The following is a 19,391-nucleotide window of genomic DNA, read 5'->3' as shown; positions in this document are numbered from 1 at the left end:
AGGCTGGGGAACTGAGGAGGACCCCAGGACCAGCTGCCCCAGCCTGTGCAATAAGAGTGGTGTAACCCACGGTGCACACAACCTCCTGTGCATGTTTTGCCTGGGGAACGTACCACGGGACGTCGGTGAGGCTGCTAAATGCCATCCAAACAGGTGATGGAAAACCACTGCCATATGAGCCGTCGCAGAGGAGAAAAACAAATGGGGTTTAGAGACATGATATTCAGAGCAGGCAGACTGCAGCATCCATGCCAAAGGCACCAGCTCCCTGCTGGGAAAGAGCTCCGTAGATTGGGCTGCACAAGACCATGGGCCAGGGCAAGCATAGCTCCATGGCTCACAGCCACGCTGCCTCCACCCGGCTCAACAGACCATTGAGGTAATCATAGAATGTTTTGGGTGGGAAGGGACCTTTCAAGGTCATCCAGTCCAACTCCCCTGCAGAGAGCAGGGACATCTGCAGCTAGAGCAGGTTTTTCAGAGCCCCATCCAGCCTCACCTGGAATGGTTCCAGGGATGGGGCAGCGACCACCTCTCTGGGCAGCCTGGGCCAGGGGCTCACCACTCTCAGTGTAAAAAAGGTCTTTCTTCTCTCTAGTCTACAGTTCCCCTCTTTCTGTTTCAAACCATCAGCCCTCGTTCTGTCATAACAGGCCCTGGCAATTGTTTTGCTCCTGCTGTCACTTCTTAAAAGTCTTTCAGATGCCCACTAAAGTCGCTAATGAGCCTTCCCATTAATGACGGCAGGCTTTGGGCACCAACCAAAGTAGGACACACACTCAGGACACAATTCGCACCAACACGGTGCTCTTCACACCATTGTGGGGAGAAGCCTGTACAAAAACTCAGTTTCACAGTCCTCGCCCCCTGGCTTGCATCTCTAGGTCCAGCTTCAGGAAAAATCTTCATTCAAAGACAATCTCCCTGTGCTTTAAGTTTTCTGTCTTTTGTTTTGCCTTTATAGAGCGACGTTCAGCTGCCAAAATATTACACTAAGGTCCTGGACACCTCCCAAACATCAGCTGCCTTAGGGTGAGAGCGGCCAGCTTGGTGCAAATGAAGAGGTACAGGTGCTGTTGGGCTGTTTTTATTGGGTTTTCTATGCCCTCCCCTGGAAAAGAAAGCTGTTCTTTTGTGACTTGGCTCCTACCAGCACATTACAGGGTTTCAATCAGATAAACCAGAAGAAACTCAAACCGCTACAGAGCGGAGTTGCAGCCAAAGACAACAGGTCCCAGCTCTGTGTCGGCAGCCACACAGGTCCCAGGGCTGGGCACAACCACAGGGCTGGGCACAACCACCTACTCTACCCTCCACCAGCCCAGCGAAAGGGGAAGCTCAGGGTCTCCTGACACATCCAGCCTACCTCCATCTAGAAACCTCCCAGCAGCAGGATGAAAATTCAGCAAATCCGGCTCTTCCCACCAAGTCCAACTCATAAACCTCCCAGAGAACACTCGTTTCTGGGGCTGCACAGCCCTACCCTCTTGCCCTGAGCCTCATCATACCAGGAAGAGCAGAGGCAGGTCAACAGGAGCACATGAAATGATGGGCATACGTGAGCCATCTCCTGTAGCTGACAAGCCCCAATTTGCTGCTGCTCCCCATAACTGGCCCAAAAATCAAGACATAAGCACTAAATCCCTAAGGTGATGGAAGAAACCTCTTGGCTTTACTGGTGCTTGGGACTCAGCAGAGGGAACCTGCCTTCTGGAGGACCACGGTGCCTCTCCAGGGGCACAGACTTTGCCTCTACGCAGACAAGAGAGGCTTGGGCAGGCAGACCCCGGTGTGCCAGGTATCCTATGGGCACCTCCAAAACAACACCGAGGATATGCCTGCAGCCAACTGGCACGACCCAACATATCCAGGAAGGTGTTTGCAAGCCCATCTAAGCAGGCACCTCCTGGCACGAGGGAACCTCAGAGAGGAATCTATCAATCGGCAGCAGCCGCCGGAGGTCTCTTCTCATCGTCTGCACACCGGTAAAGCCATAAACACTGGTACCTGTGCCAACAGCGTGGAGAAGGACCAGATGCTTGAATTAAGTCATCGCTGTTCTTGGCTGCTTGGTGTACAATAAATGTTGCTGGAGTGGGGCCCTGCTCCCACTCATCAGCCCCAAGCATCGCCCGACGGCGAGACGCACCACCCGGAGGGACGGGGAGGTCTACGTGGACACCAAAGGTTGGATGCTCGGGGGCAAATGCTCCATGTCCCACAACACGTCTGCAACAGGGGTGGAATCAGGCATGTGAGCAGGGTGGCGAGGTGCTGCCCTCACCTTTAGACCCTGCTCTAAAAGCACAGTTGGGCAGAGGTGCAGCCAAGCCTGGAGAGGAACTCAGGGCTGTAGCTCTCAGCTTGGTGCTGGTGTGGGGCTGTAGTTTGCCCAGTGTTGGGCAAGGAGGTCGGTGCCTCGCCAGGCTGCGGGTCTGTCCCTGCCCTGAGCTCGCACAGACCTCTCCCGGATGAGGCTGCCCACAAGTATCCGGCTCTGTCTTTTGGAGAGAGGCAGGGAGAGAAAAGCCCATTCAGAGCAGCCACGGCCTCCCCCAGATGGGGGGAAAGAAAAAAAAAAAAAAGGCAAAAAGAAAATCTCAATTGCTTCATTTGACAAATATTTCCTGCCTATTTCTTGTAACTGCCTTGTTTGCGAGCTCAGGCAGGAACAGGGTCTTTCGGGTCAGTTATTTTCCTCTCTTGACTTGGCTTCCCCAGCCCCAGCAGAGTCACGGGTTGACCTGCCACGTCCATGCAAGGATGTCACGCACACGCTCGAGGAGACCAGCAGGATGGTCAAAAAAACACAGTGTCCCAGCTCAGCCTCCAGATAATGTTTCCAAAAGCACTTCAGAGACAGAAGAGCCCAAAGGGTCGCTGCCAGGGTTCTGGGTGGGTGATGGAGAGGGTGCAGTTCCCCCGAGGGGTGTTTCAAGGCAGCCAGGTTGGACATCTCCAGGGAGCTGCTATGGGATCAACCCCATCTGCAGCTACGCAGGGGAGAGGGGAGCTCGAGCATCACTCAGTAACCTTTGGAGAAATCTCCCAACTCCCCATCAAACCCAACCTGGGGGCTCAGGGACACTGAACAGGATTTTTAAAATCAGCCCTTTAGTGTGTTTGAGGCACTGGAAGCAATGCTGAAGATCTGTCCTCAGAGGCACGTGTTTGGCTGAACTCTGCCGAAGGCCAGATCCAGGATCCAGAAATCCCTCTCTGACCTAGTCCCACTGCCACTTCTGCTAAAAACTATTACCCAGATCTGTTGGATCCAGAGCAGGTTTTTGGGAAGGGAGCCTGTCTGAGGTCATTTTTTGTTCTGAAAGCAAAATCTGTTACTTAAAAAAAGAAAGTGGAATCCTGCCCTCCCCCACTGGTGCAAAGGCACCTCGGAAAGAGCATCTGACTGATTGGAGAAATGAGAGGCACCACTGTTTTCTTTTGACTAATTTGATGATGTTGCAGTGCTCCGAGTGATGAAGCAGAAGGGAAGTTGCTGAGACAGCCCTTTGAGAAATTTCTCCAAAGCTTTTCCAAAAAGAAAGATAAAAAAGAAATGAGCAAAAGGAAAGTTTGTCACTCCACTCCTTTGAATTTCCTTGGCAGAAGAATCTCTCTGATTTCCCAGGCAGAGAGGAGTGATACCACTTGCTGCTGCCACCCCCAGGGGCTGATTTGGGGGAACCGAGAAGGATGCTGGTGTCCACACTTCCAATGCTGGCTCTTGTGCTGCGGTGCCAACAGCAGCATCCTGTGCTGCGACCCTGGGGCATGGACTCCTTCCAAGCCCTCGTCCTGGTATCTGAAAACTCTGCCCTTGAGCTTGGGACGGGGTGGGGAAAAAAAAGGGAGCTTGGAGAGCACTGAAGGAAGAGGACCAAAGCCTCACTGCTTGCATGCAGCATGGCTTGAAAAAGGTCTTGCACCCTTAGAAGGTCAGAGCATCACTGGGCTGTGCTCAGGGCTGGGATTAGGGAATAATGAGCCAAGGAAGCTGCACTGAGCGGCTTCAGAGAGAGGCCTATGGAACACAAGGCTGGTAAATGCTGTTGAGTAGGCATTGACTGATGAAGACCTGGGAACAGATTCAGTTGATCCCTAAAATCCCATCATTCAAAATTCAGCCAGCCTCAGGTGCAGCCTGCAACCACCACGCTTGTCCCTTCCCAGCCATGCCCAAAGAGCACCTGGAGGATTCCAGCCTTAGGATCTTACTTGGAGGCCAAATGCAGTTCAGGTCTGCAGGTTCACATGTGGGTCGTCTGCTAAGACCATGTACAAGGAGAACAACCATCTCTTGGGATGCAGGAAGCAGCACAGGGGGCTGAGAGGGTGGAAGGTGGTCTGAGAAGGTTCCATGGGGATATATTGAGGTGGAATCTGCTGTTGGCAGGCATAAATGTCTCTCTGGGTTAGAATGAAGTAGTCAGAGTGACAAGGAAGACGAATCCACCGAAGGAGATGGTTACTCACTGCCAGAGCTGCCTACTTCACTGTTTTGCAGAATGGCAATAACATGATAGTTTCAGGGAACCTTTTCATTTCAGAGGTTTTAAAGTTTCATGTCCAAGTACAGAATAATGAAGACATCAGAAATGCAAATGGAATGTTTTGAGCAACACAAAGAGATATTGGCAGTGGCAAAGGAGGTGGGAGGAAGAGAATTTTCTCTTAGAGAACTGCAAAATTATGGGGTTTGTTCCAATGCAGGATGGAGCCTGAAACCTTGAAACCCTTCATAAACAGAATTCCTGCTCTCAGCACACTTCTCCCTCTCAGAGCTGCTGATGCTGCTTTTCGGACCACAACTGCCATGTGTCCATCATGTTCATGCTATGGAATAGACCTGAGAAGAAAAATACATGCTGGCAACTCGAAGCAGGGGGAGAAGAAGGGAAGATGGGACATGACAATCTCCCTAGAGCTCAGAGGGAAAATCAGACCTAGGTTAGTTGGCAGTGAGTGAATCAAACTCTATTTTTGTTTTCTAGCCCACGGTGAGCCTTGTGGCAGAAATGCCAGCTCTCATCATACCTTGAGCCCCACGTCCATGCTCTGTTGTTTTATGATTGACTTCATTGCAGATGGCTTGAGCCAAGCAGCAGACATTGAGCCATGGTCACAGCACACACCACGGACCCAGGGCACCTTGCAGCTGGAAATCAGGAGGAACCCAAAGCCAGGCTACTGCAGGGACAGCTCTCCCAGGGAGCACAGACCACGGGGGCAGGGGATGGAGACGAACTGATTTGACCCCCCCAAATGCAAATTTCACAATTTCTACTTTTTCTTGGAAGACACGGAAGGAAAACCTTCCTTGGAGAGAGACACGGGCTGGGAGCCGAAAGCGTCAAGTGTAAATTGAATTGCTTTTGGCAAAGCCCTTCTTGAACAAGAAGCATTTGGCTCCTTGTGAATAACCTCAGTCTCACACCGTTCCTTGCTGCCCTAGGAAAGCTGTCACAGCTCCACGAGCTGGACCAGCTTTGACAAAAACCTGCAGGCTGTGAAGGTCAGCGCCAGGCAAAGACGGAGACAGATCCGGGTGGGGCCCAAGAGCAGCATCTCTAACTGGATGAATGGTCAAGTTGTCCAAGCTGTAGGTGTCAAGCTCAACCTTGAGCGAGGTTTTGCACCCTCCTGGTGTCTGGGCAGAGCTCTGTTCCTGTTTTGACTAACACCAGCTTTGCTTGCTGCCCCTCCAGCCTTGAGAAGTCACAACCTACAGCATGAGCTGCATCAATCTGATCAGGCCTGCTTATTTTGTTTTGGCATTTCTTTGGCATCGACCAACACCATCTCCCCAGTTATCTGCTCCCCATTGCTCCCTGACCTTTCTTTGCTTCACCTATAGACCAAGAAAACTCTCACTGTAGAAGACCTTCACGATGCGCCAGCTCTGTCTGAGACCAAGCCGAGGAGATGAATCATCTCCAGCCCAGCCAGAGGAGTGGGAGGAGAGGTGGCTGAGAAATGCCCTTTACCCTGCAGAGCAGGTCTCAAGTTTTCCCTGCAGTATATCTCCTTCCCCACTTGTCTGCTCAAGCCCAAGTCTTCTCGTTCAGACAGAGTCCTACCACAAGAGCAAGGTTACAGCTTTTCATCAAGCAGAAGAGTGAAGACTAATTTTGATCAAAAAGTGGATCTTCAGTCCCATGGTATATAGATTTTTTTTTTTTTTTTTAAAGGGTATTGAAAGATAAAGCAAGTGGAGTTGTGCTGAAGTACCCGCTTCACTAATATTCTTGTGCCTTCAAGGTCCTTCAGTTTAAGTGAATCCAAAGTGTTTTGGTTTAATCTCTCTCTCCAAGTAGAAGAGACTCCTCAAAGAAAAAAAAAAAAAAACAACATAGTTTTCCTCTCTCCCCGCAGCTGAAGCAGAATTTCCTTGGAGACCCTGCAGCTGTTGGGATGGGATGGGGGACAGTAGGGAACATGGTCTGAAGGGTGCAACTGTACCTTGTATTAATGTTTGGGGTTGTGTCCTTCAGGGACTGTGACCCCCAGCTACCCCACAGCAGTCTGAGTGAAAACAGACAGGCAGAAGGGATTTTTAAGCACCCCTGCACATTTTGTTGGACCTGTAGTCAAGCACAACCCTTTCAAGGTCTCAATTCTTTGATTGCTTAAACCGGGTTCCCCCAGGGATGGGTTTATGTTGGATTAAAGGACATGCAGCCCAGGCAGGTAGCTCTAAACCTTCCAGAGAGAGTCTCAGGCTCAAGGAGTTAAATTGCCTCCTACTGCACAGCAGGGACCAAAACCAAGGGGTTCTGAAAGCAGCCAGAGGTGCTGAGACCTGAGGGCACCTGTGGCAGGACAGGATGTCCCTGAGCATGCCCTGTCCCACCTCTCCTCCCCAGATGTCTGCCACCCGCTGCTGGCACCGAGCTGAGCAGATTTGTCTCCCTCTGACTCAGTGTGACCACCCTAATGGTCTTTGGGTAACCGTGTCCTCCACAGAAAACACAGAATTGGGGAAAGCAGAAACGACGGTGCGAAAACAACCGAAAATAATAATAATAATAGAAAGATGGAAAACACACAACGTGGGTGTTGGGTTGTGATGGGAGGAACTGGGAGCTCAGCCTGGGCTCTGCCACTGGGCCAGGCAGGGAACCTGCTCCTCCACAGCTCTGCTTTTCCTTTCTCATTGTTTCTAGTCATATTTTTTTTAAGAGTACCATTTTTTTTCCCCTCCAAAAGGCCGCAGGGGCAGCAAGGGAAGTGGAAATTACAGATCCCTCTGTCTCTGAACCGAGACCACCAGCTCCAGAGAATGCTCCTGAAAAATCCTCCTGGCTTCAGCAGCTAAGCAAGGGCAGCCACAACCTGCTACAGCACTCCATGTGCTAAAATGTGTTCGGGGGCTTGGGGAGAGGCACCAGGAAAACACAACCTATCATTGCTAATAGATGGCCAGGAGGCGAGAGAGTCAGTGAGACAAAAAAAAAAATAAGCAAACCAGCTACTAACAACATTTTTTTTGCAAAGCATGAAGGGCCACGGGGAGCTGCTTCGGTGCCAGAGTGCCCATCTACATTGCAGAGAAATGATGAGGGAGAGCAGAGGGGCAACACTACATGGTCCCTGGCAGAAGCAAATATCAGGAATGAAGCTGTTCCACCCTCATGATGGGATTTCACCCTCCTCAAGAAGCCGTGGGACAGGCATCCATATGTCCCCCTCCCTGCTATGCGTGTGCATGCATATTGAAAGGATTAGCTGGCTCTAGAAGAGCAGAGGGACGAGCAGGCAGCTCTGTGGTTGTGTTTCAACAAGGGATGGCCATCACCGAGCTCCCAGCAGGGAACATTCCCCCCCTTCCCAGAAGACAGGACGACACAAAGCAAGTCCCACCGCCCTTGCACAGGGGTCCCTTTGGCTTCAGCTGGAGCTGGACTGGGGCTCCCCTCTCCCCCTCCCCAAAGACAGGAAAGCCAAAAGCACAGAAGGTTCTGAAACTGGTTTTTCCTGGGAAGCACTGGGCTCTGCTGGTCTGACCTTCCTTCTCCTACCTGGGGCTGTTAATAACAGAGTTCAAGGGGGGAGCCCTAAAACAGCACAGCAAGGACAGACCACACCATGAGTCTTATTTGCCAGGTGGGGAAACTGAGGCACAGGGTTTTGTTCAAACTTCAAACAAATGAGATCAAGGACATGGAACAGAAACAAATCCCAGTCCAGCCACATCATATAGCTCAGCTTGGCATGAGACATTGCTCCTGCTGTCTTCCCAGTTCCCCATGCTTACATCTTTTTCCCATTCTTCCACCTTTTTCCCCATTCTTCCACCTTTTTCCCCATTCTTCCACCATCTATTCCCAATTTTTCATTACTTTTACCTCCCCTTCATCAACCATTTCCCCCTTGTTTTGCATCCCTTCCTCTCCCTCCTGCTGCAGCAGCCATTTCTGGAGAGGTGCTCACAGACACCTAAACTGGCCGCGTTGAGTAGCCAAAACCAGCACATTTCACCAAATGTAAAAAAAAAAAAAGGTATTTAAGGACCTACCAGTCCACCTGGACTTCTATATCTCTTGTCTCTACCTTGGAGGGCGCATCTCCACCGCTGTCCTTACTGCTGCTCTTTAGGAGATCCAGGACAGGCTCGATTTCTTTGAGCAGTTCATTGTCTTCCATGCCACCGTTGAGGCAAGGGTGACCACAAGCACCCTCCTTCCCCTTCCCAGTGTCCTGCCCTTTGCTGCTGGTCACAACACCGTTCACATGGACCATCGGCTCCACCTCCCTCCCGAGCTCCCTCGTCCACAGGGAGCCCATGGTTCCGGTGGCTGCTGGTGGCTGCTGCTCTTTGCCGTGCAGGCTCGGGTTGGACAAGTCAACCGCCTTCGGAGCCAGGCAGAGGGGTCTGGTGACCCGGATGGTTTTCGGTGTCCCGTCACCTGTGAAAGTGGTTTCCAGGTGAGTGGTGAAGCCCTCGGGGCCTCGCAGGATGAGGACCACGTAAGTCTCGGAGGCGATGCTTCTCAGGATCTCCAGCGCGGTCTCATAGCTCATGTCCACCAGAGGCCTGCCATTGACAGCTAAAATGATGTCCCCAGCCTGGATGAGGCCGCTCTGCTCGGCGGCCCCTCCCCGGATCAGGTCAGAGATGATGACAGGCGGCTTGCTGACGCGCTCCTTCACCAGGAAGCCGAGGCCGCCCACCTTGCGCTTGAAGAGCCTCACCGAGATGACGTTGGGCTGGATCTGCTGCACGCTGAACACATTCTCTTCCATGGCAGCCCCTCCTCTTCGAGCCTGTGGGCCAGGACCTCGACACCCACTGAGCGCGGAGAAATTCGCCGTCCGAGGTGGTTCTCCACGCCGGGGTGGGGAAGGGGCAACTCTTTGGGGCTCTCAATCCACCGGCCTCACTGCAAAGCTCCGCTGGGCTTTGGCTGCTGGCTGGCTCTCTGCAGCATTCTTGCTGCTGCTTCCCTCCGAGACGCAGCCTGGGGAAAGCAGGGTGTTGTCACCGGTGGCAAGCGAGGCCAGGGGCAGGGCAAGCAGGGTGGGCAGCCAAGTAGGAGCTGGAGGGGGCAACATGCCAGCTTCCAGTCAGCCTCTGGTCCTGTGCCGGGCAGAGGCTGGGGGGCAGCCTGCTGGCTTCACCGACATCCCTGCAAATGCTCCGCGAGCTTCTTTATCTAGAAAGGAAGGAAGGAAAAAAGCAAAGGGGAAAGAAAAGTGAGAGAAGGCAGGAGTGAGTGCCAGTTCGGCATCGGGCTCGGCATGCCACAGACACCCACATCCTTACCCTGTCCCCACAGATGCCATCCCCTGGGCTGCATTTGGGAGCCAGGCTGCAGCCTCCCATTGCTCTGGGCTTTGTTTCCTCCACCCCCCATGTGAAAATCGGCACCATCTGTTCGGCGGGGGCCGGGAAGGAGCAGGGGGGAGCCCTGGGAGGGGGCTCCTGGGCAGCCTCACTCAGATTCTCCTCGCTTTGCCCACGGGGTGCAAGCAAAAACTGTGCAAGCTGGGCAAATGGATAGAGGCACATGGAGCTCAGCTTCTGCTGGCTAAGGATCTTGTCCCTGCATGTTTTCCAGAGTATCCAACAACCTCATGGGTGAGATGGATCGGGGTGACCAGACAAGGGACGTGTGTCCCTGCCCAGGATGAAACTCGTTCCATAGGTGCTGTCACACTGAGACGGTTTCGGTGCTCCAGGAGACAGAGCAGCAGCCACCAGCAAAATGAGGCAGCAGAAGAGAACGTTCAGCTCCTTACCCGGGGCTACAGCAAAGCTCTTGTGATGGGAAAAGCTTCTAAGCCTGGCTGCAGGGATCAGAGTCCCAGCCTGGCTCGGCTCCTCCTCTCCTCTCCCCGTATTCCAAGCCTGGCACGGGGCCGCGGGGGGCGACGTTAGCACTCCCCCGTGCCCAGCCCTGCCACCCAGTTCTGAACAGTCCCCAAACCACCTGCTTTAGCTGATGGAGAAACTGTCTCCAGGAGGACATGCAATGAGTTCACCCAGCTCTCAGAGGAACTTTGTGCAGCTGGGCCTGACTTCCTACAGCCCTCGCGGGGCTTGGGGAGCCACGTCTCATTGACTCCTGATGGGACCCTGGTTCTTACATGCCTACGCTTGCGTTTGAGAACTTCAGCTCCCAAACCCTCCCTGTGCTCCCCTCCCATTTCTCAGATGCTCTGAAGAACATTGCTCTCTGGGAACGTGCCCTGATGTTCAGCAGCAAGCTGAAATGCAGCTGTCTTCTTTTCTCTTTTAAATCTGAATTTTGGGGGGAGAACAGAGGGCACTAGATCCTCAGGCTGGAGGCACTGATGTTTTCACACTGTCTCCCAGAGGCAGCACACTCAGGGCAGCATTTGCACCTTCAGACATCAAACCCTGACACCCTCCCCCTCCTTCTGCCAGGAGCTCCCTCCAGCACCCCGTTGGGAATAACAGGGATCTGAGGAGCGGGGCAGTGACACCAGCCCTGGCATTAACTCACTTGAGCATTTTAATCCTCATGTGATGAAGGCTGCTCACCTCAGACTGGCTTTTTACAGGTGAGTAAAGAATTAAGAAATTAGAGCCCGATAACCCAAGCCGATGGATTTAACCCCTGCTGCCCTTCTCCCTGCAGAGCAGCAGCAGCGTACAAAGGGTTAAAGGTCAGTGCTGAGTCACCTCCTCAGGGGCTAATTAACCTGGGAGACTTAAGCCCTAATTGCTGGGTGACTGCGTGCAAGTGGCCCTGGACAGAGGTCACTGGAGCAAGACCCCCACCAGCCATGAGGGGTTGTGCCACCTCACAGGGCTTGGGGCAGCAGACCAGGACATCTCCAGATCCTCAGGCCACCTAGGGAGGGAAGGTCACATGTTTGGGGAGGATGGAGGGAAGCAGAGGTCTTCTTCTACAGGGAAGGTCCTTCCTCTCCAGCCCCTCCATCCCTTCCCAGCCAGAACCTGCTTTCACCAGCAGTGTTGGACACCGCAGGACCCCAGCTGAGTCTTCTCCATCTTTCACAACCTCTTTGATGCTGGTGCCAAACCACAGGAGCCATTTCCTTCTCTCTGTCCAGGCTTTGTCTTTTCCTTGCCCCGCTCCTGGCAGCACACCAGTACAGTCCCTGCATTGCTCAGCACCTCCCCCTGCAAACAAGGTCACCATCACCCCCAGAAATCCACCGATCCACTCAGGACTCAATTTGAAAGCTCTGTAAGTACCTCATGAGTGTGGGACTGTCACCTTCCCTTCGAGGGGACAACCCTGTTACTTGCTCTGGATTAGTCACCCAACACTCACAAACTCCTCACAGTTGGTGAAGTCTGTGTTCACATCGTGTCCATCTCAGTGAGGCCAGGGACATCTCAGGGGCTGCCCAGAATGAGTTCCTGTCACCACTGGGCATCCCCAGCAGCTCAACAGCCACAGGAGATGATTAGGAAGACCTTTTTTACACTGAGGGTGGCCCAGGCTGCCCAGAAAGGTGGTCACTGCCCCATCCCTGGAACCATTCCAGGTGAGGTTGGCCAGGGCTCTGAGCAACCTGCTCTAGCTGCACATGTCACTGCTCCCTGCAGAGGGGTGGGACTAGGTGGGTTTTCTCCAAGATGGGGGATGATCACCAGCATGTCCCCTGTGGACACAAGGGTGACTTGCTCCCAGACCTTGCACACTCTTGCCCATGGCTGACCAGTGGCCAGTATCTCCTCCTCCTTCAGCAATGGGCAGCTAGGGACTGGTGGAAGACAAGGAACAACATTATTTACCTGACCATGATTTTTTTCCCTTCTTCAAACTCAAGTCTCTTCTTTTTCTTGCCAGAGTAAGAAAGGTCAGAAAAAAAGCCAGAAGCAGAGGGGCAGACTGAGGGCAACCTGTCTCTAAGCTCTCGACCCTTGTACTCCTTTGGGGAAGAGTTGAACAAGCATTTTCACAGAATCATAGAATCACTTAGGTTGGAAAATAACCTTAAGATCAGTGAATCCAACCATTTTCCAGCTACAAAATCTTGCACAAACCTAGACTGAAGATGGGAGGGAGAAGTTCAGAGCAGAAGGCAGCAGCAGGAGACACTTGGGAGTGCTGGGAAGTTCCTTAGACACCCAGCATGGGTGAAGGCTTCCCAGATTCCAGGGTGTCCTGGGACATCTGTGGGTCTGTTCTTAAAGAGGACACATTTTGGATGAAATCTGAAGCATCCAACCCCGTGAGAAGCGGCAGGGAGGTGCCGGCTGCCTGCAGCACGGGTGGCTGAGCTCTGCTCAGCTCCAGTGAGTTCAGCTCTCCCCACGAGCGTCATTAAGAGTCTGATTTATGAACCCAAGAGCAGGAGTACGTTTGCCAGGTCATACATTTAAAGCCACTGGAGGTGTCACGTCTAACTCCTGAAAATCAGGGTGGCTGGCGTGGTGAGCAGGATTTCACTGGGCTGAGTGCGACTGAGGTGGAAACATCTCAACCCTGAAAGACAGCCTGGAGATGGTCGCTGCCATGGGCAGAGCTGGGCTCAGCACCTTGCCCAGCCACCCTGCTTGAATAAACACCCGTGGACAGTGTCATCCCACTCCCTGCCTCAGTTTCCCTCCCCTTTCTGAAGCACAGAACCAACCCAAATCACACAAGAGCCCTGCAGAGCTGCAAACTCAGAGCACCCCAGACAAGCTTTAGGAGAAGTGTTAGCTCTGGTCATGACACCAATCCATGCTGACATAGCTGGTTTGGAGGCTTTAATCAGCGTAGGGATGAGCAGCAGAACAGGCTCCCCCACGGCAGCAGCCACAAAGGCAAACAAGCAGCTTAACAAACCAGCCTTACCAAAAGCAATAAGGAAAAGCTTTGAGAGGCACCAGATAACTCGTCGAGCAACAAACTCCAGCACATATGTTAATTGGATGATTTGATTTAGAAAGCGAAGCGGAGGAGAAATCAATCTTAGGAGCTTAGCACAATCTCTTAAGTCTCCCAGCCAGGAGCTGCAGGCTACGAAGAGCTGGGATGTACCCAACACCAGCCCTTCAACATGGGCACTTGGGTTGCCCTTGCCCTCACAAATCGATGCCCAGTCCTTTGCTGCGAGACTGGCTCAGATTTCTACGTGCCAGCTTTAAATGGACATCACTGTCCTATTTAATTAGGTTTTTGTGGGATTTATAGTGTTCACAAAGCACCCCAGGGCTGATGGATTTATGCCCGTTTAATTTTGACGACCCATAGAGCCTCAGTGACTCTGATAAGGAGCGATGGGATGCAACATATGCACACTTACTGTAAACCTGCGTGCTTGTGCGTCTGAAAATGGAGCATTAAAGTGATTCACTGGCAGCCAGCTCCCTCATGCCAGCACTTCTGCACTGGGCTCAGATCGATGCACCATAGATATGTGTACATGGCCTTTTAATCCTGACAATGTATAGACAACGTTCCCTCAGCTAGCTCTAATTACCCACCTCTCACCAACCTTGCCAAAATCCACCCGGGAAGGAGCAAGCCCTTTTCCTTTCACAGCCAAATAACGTGCTCTGCTTCTCCCTCCCCATCCCCAACACATGAGGCTGGGAAGTGGCTATTTCACCTGAGCCACGATATTGTCTTCACCCCAATAAGCCTGATTTCCACGTGGGAGTGAGTTAAATAAGAGGCACTTTGCCATCTGTACAACACGCTGGTGCCAGGGCCTGGTGTCCGGTGATGCTGCTGGACCACTCTGTGCAGCCACAGGGAACGAGCAGGCTCAGGAAAGATGCTGCCAGAGGGATGAAGTTCTTAGGTCTCAGCTCTGGAGACCCCCTTCCCTCCCCCACATCAGCAGGGCACAGGTGTCTGCACTGAAAGCATGCCTATTGCTGGTGAAAGAGCAGTTAATAAAATAAATGCTTGCTTTCTGAGGTAAATAAATCTATGTGTCCATTCCCCGCAATGGCTCAGTGCCTCTAATCAAGGGGTTGTTCTCTGGAAAGCAAAACAATACATGTTTGCTCATGGATTTCCAGCCACTCTTCCCCAAGCCTGAAGCATTGCAGGGGGTGGTTGTGACCTCAGCGCAGCGCTCGGTGCTTGCACCTCAATAGGTCCCTTCCAACTGAAATATTCTATTCTACTCATACTCTACAATATTCTGTCCCATCCAGCCCAGCGTCCTGCACACTCCTAATCACAGAGCAGCAATACTAGAGGAGGCAGAACCACACCAAAACTTTCCTGTAATTTAACAAGGTCCCTCATCCCTTTCCCCTTCTCCCCACCCGATAGGAACCCACCTCTCCGAGCAGACCACGGGCAACGCGTTTTAATGCTGCTAAGACAACTGTGTTGACAAAATTCCCTTCTTTTAGAGATGACAGAAACAAGGTTTTGTTTTAATTTGGAGTTCAAGGCTTAGCAGATTTCAGTAGCACGCCTGCCATTTCTCTTTTACTGTTCCGTACGATGTTTTCTTGGCGCCTGTGGTGTGTGGCTGAAACGGAGTTTAGATAAAACCGTCAATTCTGCTGCTAACCCCAACTGAAACTGATGTTCTTATTAGGGCTCAGCCCATCTGTAAAACATAAATTTCACCGCCATCAATTCGCCGAGAGGACTGGAATTACACCAGCGACTCCAGTTTGACAAATGGGAGCCGTGTTAACACAACACCACTTTGTCCTAAATGACGAAATAGGGAGATAGGAAATAAATGAGAAAAATGCCACTTGATGGATGGTCTCAAAGTCCAACCGCAGCACAAGAGGGAACCGTGGCTCCATTTAGAAAAAAAAAAAAAAAAGAAAAAGGGAATTTAAGAATCGCAGCAGGTTGGCTGGAGCTGTAATAGCTCCAGAGCCGCCAGCCAGCGTCAATAAAGGCAGCGGCAGAGCTCTTGGCTCACACTCAGCCCAGGAACAACCTCCCAGCTCATTCCAGCAGCTCACGTTCTCATCCCCTCCTTTGCTGCTGACTCCCCAAAATCCTTCTAGCGCAGCATTGATTTTCCTACTCTAAGAAGCCAGTGGGAGAAGTAACACAATTAGGGCACTAAATAGTAATAAACCTTATTGTCCCCGACTTTCAGAAGCAGTGACTCACATCACTATTTAAAAACCTCGGGAATACATCAGACTCTTCACGGCACAAGCCTGGGTTCCTCCGTCTGGAGGCATGAGTCTCCCCCAGCCAGCTCCTGGTGAAAACCTGCAGGATTTTTCTCTGTCCCTCAAGCATCGCTACCACCTCTCTTAAACATCAAAAGGTGCAGGAGGATCAGAGGTTCAGTTCCCCACCAATGAATCCAGCCTGTGGAGTCAAAGCAGAGCTCTCATCCCCTTTGCCCCGGCATCCTCAGTGTCTGCACAAGGCAAAAAGGGAAGATAATTTGTTCCCCTGAGCTTCTGTCTGTGCTTTGCTCAGGGTTTTGCCTTAACACTTGTTGCCATAGTATCAACGGCAGCAGCAAAGTTCTCTGGGGGCCTCCTGGGACCCCTTCCTTGACCCATGGAGGGCTCTGTCTCAAACTCAGTCTGGATAGGGGTTGGGGAATGGGGAATTTTCTGCTGCCTAATTCTTGCTAAAGATGCTGTTGGTGAGGGCGACGCCATTCCTTAGAAGCAGCATCAGACATATCATCCCTGCACCATCAGCATCCCTGTGCCTGGGGCTGGGCATGGGGCACTGTGGCAAGGAAGCCACGAGCACAGGAGAGAGAGGAATGGAAATGAGCGCCAGTTCTCATTGGTTCCTGGGGCTTTCCATAGAACCAGAGAATGTTTCAGGTTAGAAGGGACCTTAAAGATCTTTTCATTCCAAACCCCTGCAGGGAGCAGGGACATCCCCAACTAGAGCAGGTTGCTCAGAGCCCCAGCCAACCTCACCTGGAATGGTTCCAGGGATGGGGCAGCAACCACCTCTCTGGGCAACCTGGGCCAGGGTCTCACCACCCTCAGTGTCAACAATTTCTTCCTAATATCTAATCTAAATCTTCCTTTTTAGTTCAAAATCATCACCCCTTGTCCTATCAATACACTCCTTGATAAAGAGTCTTTCCCATCTTTCCTGTACATCCCTTATAAGTACTGAAAGACCACCAGAAGGTCTCCCCAGAGCCTTCTCCTCTCAGGCTGCCACAGCCCAACTCTCTCCTGCTGGGCTCCCAGCAGAGGGGTTCCCCCCTCGGGGCATTGCTGGGGCTCCTCTGGCCCCACTCCAGCAGGTCCCTGGCTCTGCTGTGCTGAGGACTCCAGAGCTGCCCCAGCACTGCAGGGGGGTCTCCCCAGAGCGGGGCAGAGGGGCAGGATCCCCTCCCTGCCCTGCCGCCCACACTGCTTTTCCCTTTTCCTATGCTTTTCCCTGAGGGGACTGTCCCATGCTGGTGATGCTGCCTTTGGCTGAAACAGCCCCAGCCCCTGTCCTAAAAACAGGGAGTTTTTCCCTCGAGCAGAGAAGAGGATTTTGGCTTCCTGGGACCTGCTGTGTGATACTGGTATTACAGGGAGAGGCTGCAGTGGGACAGGCTGGCACACCAGAGCCATGGGCCCAACCTCACTGCAGCAGGACCAGCGCCCTTGTCCAAGACTGGCCACTGATATTGCCAAGGATGTGCCCATTTTGATGGCATCTGGGGATGAAGGTTGGGTCCTGCTCTGAAAAGACTGAGCTTCCCTGACTTTCGAGGCAAGGAAGGACTGCACGTTTTCTCCACGTCTGAAAGCATAAGCCTAAGACTCTGCAAAATGGGATTAAGAGAAGCATACCCTGGAAGGGCATTGCACAATCTCGTTAAGCATTTCTGAATTGTCATGTAAAAGAGAGGCTATGAAAAGAGTTGTCTTAGCATAAATGCCTCCAGTTCTGCATGCACACACAAAGCACTTGCACGTTTCCACACTCTGCATATAGAACCAACATACTGATGGCATACGAGCTTTCCAGAGTGTATTTCTCGTGCCCACAGCCAGACCCCAAGCACTTGCTTGGTGTCATCTCAGTGTTTCTTGCTCAACAGCTGCCAGGTAGGGTGACAATTTGGGGTGTGCCAGGTCAGATACCACACACAACCCACTGCAGAGTTAATTTGGAACAAGCGGGTGGAAGGAAACACATTTTCACCGAGCTTCAGCCAGACCACAGCTTACAGCTCCTTCCCTCTTCAGGACACAATGAGTTTATTTTTGGTGACTTACAAGAGATCAGATCGTGTGTATAGATTTGATTTCATGCACAGACACAATCAGAACAGTGTGAGTAAAGCAAAGGCATCTTAGCTTCGTTTGGAGCCTCCTTTCAAAACCAGTCCCTTCCTATTGGGGTTGTATTCTTCAGTGAAAATTGATGGTATCAACAAGTATCAAACAATATTCTCGTTACTCAGGAAAGGTAAATGCTAATCTATGCGAGCCGAGCTCATGTGACTGATCAGTTACTATAAATAGTTGTTTTCAGGCACTGATTTAGGCAATCTGGCAGATTTCCTAAGCCTCTGTACAGATACGCTACTGAAATGGAAAACACAAAACACACAAGGAAAAAAAAAATAAATAAATGAGAGGGCCAAAATGTCCCTGATGGTGAGGGAGGACAGAGCAGCCCCTCCCCAGCAGCACACACACCACACCGCTTGCAAGTGAGGATCCAATCCAAAACCCTCTGCCTAAAATGGCCTCTCCGGCACTCGCCGCAGCGAGAGGGAGTCCATGGAATTCAAAGGGCACGAGGACCTGTCACTCTGCTCTCAGAGGGAAGGTGACTCTTCTCCCAGCACAGGTAGAAACCAGAGAAACAGCCCCTCAAAAGCCATGTCTGCCCAAGAAGAGACTTGGTACGGGGAGTTTGTTTGCAAACACACACACACACGTTTTAAAACCGGAGAGGATGTGTCGGAGTTTGTAGCATTGTTAAGAAAATATTCTGGCTAATAAAAGCCAGAAGAAAAGAGAGGGAGGAAGATATTGACGATGCAAACCCAAATTCTTCCAAATAAGCCTTCCCCACCTGCACCCTTGGACAGAAAAGGCACAGTCAGCCGAGAGGCACGGGTAGAAATCTCTGGGCGAGCGCTAATTTGAACAGCCCCCTGCCCCAAAAGCCTCCCCAGGGATGAGCCTGCGTGTGCTCATCCCCGTAGATCCTGTTCTGCCTCCTGCCTGAGCCATCAGCGTTTGGGGACGGTGAAGAGGAGCTGGTATTTTAAGTGCCCCCTGCGATCTCCCCCGTCTCCCGCTCCAGACAGCCTCTGCTCCCCTGGGAGGGGGGGAGACGCTCCCCCTCCGTTTCGGTGAGAGGCGGATCAGCTCCTCGGGGACTCGGCAGCTAATTGTCAAGTTCCCTGCCAGAATTTCCTCCTGACAGTCAGAACTTGAAAGCGTTGGAAGAAAATGTCTGCACCTGGGCTGTGGAGTCAGCGAGCTCAGGGAGCACAGAGCTGAGGCCGAGAGAGGATGGAGCTGGAGGGGGTGATGCACACCCACCCCAGCACCAGATGTTCCAGATGTGCGGGTACAGAGGGCTCTTCTCCTCTGCTTCGGTGGTAAAAACCAAAGGCTTTCTACCCTCTACTGCAAACCAAGCCGAGAGTGAGACCACAGGCAGGGCAAGGAGAGTTCATCTCCTGGGATCCCTGCGACAAGTCCCTCCTGCACATCAAGCGCATCCCGAGGCGACTGTTTTGGGGTGCAGGTGGGGGGAGGGAAGGGGCAGGATCAGAAGCCCCAGCTCCCAAAAGACAGGAGCCAGCCGTCAGCAGGACATCCCAGGGCTGCACTCGGGGGCTGGAGCTACATCGGGGGGTCTCTTCCCCATCCCCACTTGCATGGGGTTCTTGCTCCCACCACGACGCCCAGAGAATGGAGGGGACACCCCAGGGACAGCCAGGACACCTCGGGCACTCTGGGGACACTCTGACCCCGCAGAACGGGGGTAACAAGAGGGGCAGGGACCCGGGGTGGGTTCCCCTCC

At 52.4% G+C, this 19,391-nt stretch overlaps 1 protein-coding gene across 2 annotated transcripts in view; it reads right to left on the bottom strand.

The window, feature by feature from the left end:
* Positions 1-9,246, bottom strand: part of NOS1 (nitric oxide synthase 1 (neuronal)) — a 38,174-nt gene extending 28,928 nt beyond the window's left edge. For both annotated transcript variants that reach the window (XM_008948699.1, XM_008948705.1), the window contains exon 1: positions 8,519-9,246. In XM_008948699.1, coding sequence (XP_008946947.1) covers positions 8,519-9,246 — 728 coding nt within the window. The remainder of the gene's footprint in view (positions 1-8,518) is intronic.
* Positions 9,247-19,391: the final 10,145 nt, after the last annotated feature.

Source organism: Merops nubicus, unplaced genomic scaffold (assembly GCF_000691845.1).
Source record: "Merops nubicus isolate BGI_N331 unplaced genomic scaffold, ASM69184v1 scaffold19060, whole genome shotgun sequence".
NCBI lineage: Eukaryota > Metazoa > Chordata > Aves > Coraciiformes > Meropidae > Merops > Merops nubicus.
Note: the sequence above shows the minus strand (reverse complement) of the source record. Positions and strands in the feature narration are given on the sequence as shown.